General features: G+C 40.6%; 1 protein-coding gene across 1 annotated transcript; it reads right to left on the bottom strand.

Annotated features, from left to right (window-relative positions):
* Nucleotides 1–213: 213 nt before the first annotated feature.
* Nucleotides 214–1,152, bottom strand: LOC100606863 (olfactory receptor 6N2-like). The gene is given in 3 exon segments (XM_012511107.2): nucleotides 214–849; nucleotides 852–869; nucleotides 934–1,152. Coding segments are annotated over 3 exon segments (873 nt in total).
* Between the last annotated feature and the right edge of the window lie 4,326 nt (nucleotides 1,153–5,478).

The following is a 5,478-nucleotide window of genomic DNA, read 5'->3' as shown; positions in this document are numbered from 1 at the left end:
GCGATCTCGGCTCACCACAAGCTCCGCCTCCTGAGTTCACGCCATTCTCCTGCCTCAACCTCCCGAGTAGCTGGGTCTACAGGCGCCCGCCACCACGCCCGGCTAATTTTTTTTGTATTTTTAGTAGAGGCGAGGTTTCACCGTCAGGAGGTCAGGAGGTGTCGATCTCCTGACTTCGTGATCCACCCACCCCGGCCTCCCAAAGTGCTGGGATTACAGGCGTGAACCACCGCGCCTGGCCATGACTCTCCTTAAAGCCTTCTTCACCTCCTTGTTGCGAAGGCTATAGATGATAGGATTGAGGAAAGGGGTAACAAGGGCATAAACCAAGGCAATAAGCTTGTCTGTGCTCTCAGGTCGACTCCCAGGTGAGCCCACATATACTGTGAAGGCAGAAGCATAAAATAGTGCCACCACAGTCATGTGGGAGGAACAGGTAGAGAAGGCCTTGGCACGACTGGCAGCTGAGGGTAGCTTCAGCACAGCATTCAGGATACCTCCATAGAGTCCCAAAATGAGCACAAAGTTGCAACCAGTGGCCACACCAATCACTGTGCCATGGACTCTAGCATGCCAGCTTGTGTCCACACATGCCAACCGCATTAGCGGTGCCAAGTCACAAAAGTAGTGGGCCACCTCTTTCAAGCAGAAGGGCAGAGTGGCAGTGAGGGTGGCTGGCACAAGTGCAGCTGAGAAGCCAGCCACCCAAGTGGCCCCAGCTAGTCGTAACTGTACCTGTCTGCTCATGAGTGCATGGTAGTGGAGTGGGTGGCAGATGGCAAGGTAGCGATCCAGTGCCATGACACCCAGCAGGTAGCACTCAGTCATCCCTAAGGAATGAAAGACATACAGCTGAATAAAGCATACAGCTGATGAGATGGGTGAACACCCATGGAGCAAGGTGTGCAGCAGCGTGGGCACTGTGGTGCTGACATACCACACATCTACAAAGGAGAGGACACTGATAAAGAAGTACATGGGCATGAACAGTCCAGAATCTAACTGTACCAGGACAATGACAAGAATGTTCCCTGCAAGTGTGAGGAGATAGATGCACAGGGTCCCCAAGAAGGCAAGAGGTTGTAGGGTCCCAGTGGTAGTGAAACCAGCAAGGATAAAACTCTGGGTCCAGTTACGATTGACATGATCCATGATTCCTAGGAATAAGCGATAAACATAGAATATAAATTACTTCAAGCTTCTTCCTCTATTCGTAAAATCTGAGCACCTAAAAGGAACTTGAGACATTATCTAATCAATGTTCCTCACTTTGCACTAGAGGAACTGAGGTCCCAAAAGGAGAAATGGTTGGCCCCATATCATAGTCTGTTGGTAGCAGGGCTGGGACTAGAAACCAAGGCTCCTGATCCCAGTTTAATCCCTTTCTATGTTATAATATTGTGCTCTAGTGATTCAGTGATTTTCTCCCCTATTCCACCATCCAGTAACAAGAGAGCTAGAAAATTCCTATTGCTATCCCTCTGTACTTCCCAATGAGAAAATAACCAACAACATTGGACTGTGGAGAAGGAAGAAAAGTCATGTCCCAAAAGTGACTGTTGAAGCTTCTTTCAGGAAGCCCCTCTGAAGTGTTTAGACTATCCTGATAAGAACTAGAAGAAGAAAAAATGGAAAATAAAAGAAATGCAGAATGTCCAAAAGCTATAATATCCTAGGCCCGTGGTGCCTGATGATAATTCACCCAGCAGATACACTGTGCTGGGTGAAAAAATAATCCCCGAAGGGTATGTGCTAGGAATTCTTAAAAAGGAAAACCATGAAGCCAAGAAGAAGCAAAGAAGCAAAGAAGCCAGAGGTCCTATGGTATAATAGGAAAAGCCTTCTCTGAAGTCAGCGATTTGGTTGCCACTAAACAATTAGGTTGAGCAACTTTTTACTTAACCTCAGCTTCCTCTTAAAAAAAAAAAAAAGAAAGCCATAAGCATTTGTTTCCTAAGACTCTTACAGCACAGGTAATGTATGTTTCCCTAAATTGGAAAATGGTTATGGGTTTTGAGGGGAATCAACACCTATGTCACTTGAGTTTTCCTCCCACACCCTAACAAGCCTCATTCAGGAAGGTCCAAAGCCTTCATCTAGTTGTCTTCTTTGGCTACTCTCATCTTTTCGGCCCCACTCCTGTCCGTTACCTGATGGTTTTGATGACATTAGAACTTATAGCATTCTCCTCAGCATCGTTTCTACCCCAAGACACTCCTCTACTTATATTTCATGTTCCCGGAAATGCGGGCCTCTCAGGGGCTCCTTGCTGCATGTTCCCTGGAGTTGCAAAGTGTGTAAAGCTTTCAATAAGGATTTCTCTGGGGCAAGAAGTTGTGCAAAAGCAAGTGCAGCAGAGCAGCTCTATGTCTCAAATGACTTTTCTCAAGTCTGCCACCCTCACTGTGGACTTTAGAGTTTAATCCCAGGGGCATTGCCTCCTCTGGGCCACTAGAAGTTTTGCAAGTCCCACATAGCCTTTTATAAAAAGAGAACAAATCCAACTCATATATCCTTGTGGATACGTGGAGAACAACACCTTGATCACTCCAAAAATGAGTTGGATCTTCTTAAAAATTACTTTGCAAAAAGACTTCCCAATCAGTTTCATCTCTACTCCCTTCTAGTAAGATCAGCCAAATGACCAGAAAGGAGTAAATAATATGTTTGGCCATTATTTTTTTACTAATGTGTAATACTTTCATTTTAATATCTGTGAGGTACATCTGCAGGTTTAATACATGTGCGGTACATGTGCAGTTTTGTTACATAGGTAAACCTGTGTCATAGGGGTTCATTGTACATATTATTTTATCACCCAGGTATTAAGCCTAGTACCCATTAGTTACTTTTTCTGATCCTCTCCTTCTTCCCACTCTCCACCATCCAACAGGCCCCAGTGCGTGTTGTTCTCCTCTATGTGTCCATGTATTCTCAACATTTAGCTCCCACTTATAATTGAGAACATGCAGTATTTGGTTTTCTGTTCCTGTATTAATTTGCTGAGGATAATGGCCTCCAGCTCCTACCATGTCCCTGCAAAGGTGTTTTTCCATTATTAACCTTACCACAATATGAGAAAGACCAGCAGTGCCATCACTTCTGCTTTGACTATCTCCGTCTCCACAGCAATCCCCGTCACCACTACCCTCACTATCTCCCCTATCGTTTATTCATTGATTTAATCATTGTCAAATACTCTCTATTTGCCGAGCAGTGTTCTAAACCACCACCACCAGTATTGCTGTCATTGTTTATGCAGCCACCATATCATTATTTTATGTGGCATTTACATATGTTTATTTATGTTTTCGTCATCGCTTTCCTTTTCATCACTATCGGCATCATTTTCATAAAAGCCTTATGGTCAGTACATGGACTCTGACCTCAACTGAACACAATACATAAGCAGGTACTGGATGGATGTAGAGGCCGTATAAATAACAGATTGAAGCCCTGATCCACTGGAGAAGAATACATTTGCATCACTTGTAGATACAAATACGGTTTGAAATTTAGGAATCAGAAGCAAAAAAGAAAATCACACAAGATAATAGCAAAATTAAATTGGATATCAGAACATTCACTGTAAAAGATTTTCACACGGATCACATCAATATAGAGGAAACCACTGAGTGTCCTCATATCAACCTGAAAAATTTCCTGAGAGAGCTGGAATTATTTAAACAGCAGGAAAAGATGACATTTTGTTTGGAGAGTTTCACTTTAGAAAATATGGTAACCCCAAGATTGGAAGACTCTCTCCTTGAGTAAAAAACTATCCATGTGCTTGGGTAATTAGGGGTTCTCATTCAGTCTTCTCCTGCCTTAAGCCAAGATTCCACTTCATCAGAAACATGTGACCTTTCTGCAGGATGAATGGTTGCAACTGCCATTTGACAAAATTAGTTTATCTTTCATAGTCTCAAATACTAAAACACCCCTAATTTGCAGCTTTATCTATGGGATTTATAAGACGTATTCTGATACAGACTTCCCCTATGCTTTGCAGTGTATCACCCTATCTTGGCAGTAAAACTGATGGCTGCGTGTTCGCCTTCAGAAAGCAATCAGTGTGATACAAATGCCTGTTTATAAGAAAATTACACACAAAACAAAATCAATCCAGAAATATGTGCTAAAAATGTAACATTGTATATAATGAGGAATGAGAGGTTTGTAAATTAAAAGTAACATGAAGAGATAAAAGTGAAAATGTTCCAAATATAGGCCTTGCTTAGCTAAGAAAACTGTTTAATTTCTTCTCACGAGATCTTCTTCCTGTAAAGTGCTCATTTAACATTTATGCTGTATTAGAAATGAAGTTAGAGAAAAGAATGAGGCCTTCTGCCTGTATCAACAAATTCATGGTTTAGCAAGAGAGACAACTAAGAGTGCTATAGGGTTCGGTGAAGAAAGGAGAATTTCAAAAGTGTCAGCATTGCATAATATGATTGCTAATATTTGAAAAAGCCTACGTTATGAGAAATCATTAAAAAGAAATAGGTAAATAATTGCTTTAACTAATTTTATAAGTGATTTTAAATTTTTTCATCTAAATATTCTATATTATGGACAGACTTATGTGTAATAATATTTTCCAAGAAAAAATGTGATTTGAAGGTTAGAAAAGGTGATCTAAAGTACAGCTAAAAAAAGTGTGAGAAGAGTAAATCTGAGTGATTCTGTTATTTATTCATAAAATACATTTATTGAATACTCTATTTCCCACCCTTATACTAGGGAAAATATGAGATGCCTAACACACAGTTCCTTTCCTTAAAATGCTTAATTTGGAATGGGGGAAACAGACCCCAAGATAGGCATTTATGAAACAGTAGGAACACTTATGTGAAAAGACATTCAGTCTAACTCATAATAAGATGAATGCAATTTTAAATTATTATTAAACAAATTTTCTGACTTTTCAGATTGACAAGGTTCCAGAGGTTCAAAAACATACATTGTTGGAGAGGCTGCAAGGAGCAGACCTTTTAATGCATTGCTTATAAGAGTACAAAATAGCATACATTGGGTGAAAAAGCAAAACTTGTGTAAACTACACATTTATTTGTATTACGACCCAGTAATCGTATTTCTAAAAATTTATCCTGCAGATGTGTATACACACATATATGAAATGATGTATATACAGAGGGTTGTTCACTGTAGTTCTGCTTTTTGTAATAGCAGAAGACTGGAAGTGACCCAAGAGCACTTCAATGGGAGATTTGTTAAATCTCCCGTTTGTGAAACAAACAACGGAAAACCACAGAGATGTTTACCAAAATGAGGAGGCACCTTCCTCAGTGATATAGAAAGAGCTCCAGAGGGCATGTAAGAATATTTATATTTGCTTGTTTTTACATAAAGAAAAATGGAAAGACTGTAAAAAACACACTAAAAGTTGTTTCCTATTGTGAAGATAGAGGCTGGCAAGGGGTAGAAAGGGGCAAATGGTCCTACAAGTTAAAGAAA

The sequence above is a fragment of the Nomascus leucogenys genome, chromosome 12 (genome assembly GCF_006542625.1).
Source record: "Nomascus leucogenys isolate Asia chromosome 12, Asia_NLE_v1, whole genome shotgun sequence".
Classification (NCBI taxonomy): Eukaryota; Metazoa; Chordata; class Mammalia; order Primates; family Hylobatidae; genus Nomascus; species Nomascus leucogenys.
This window is presented reverse-complemented; position numbering and strand designations above follow the sequence as displayed.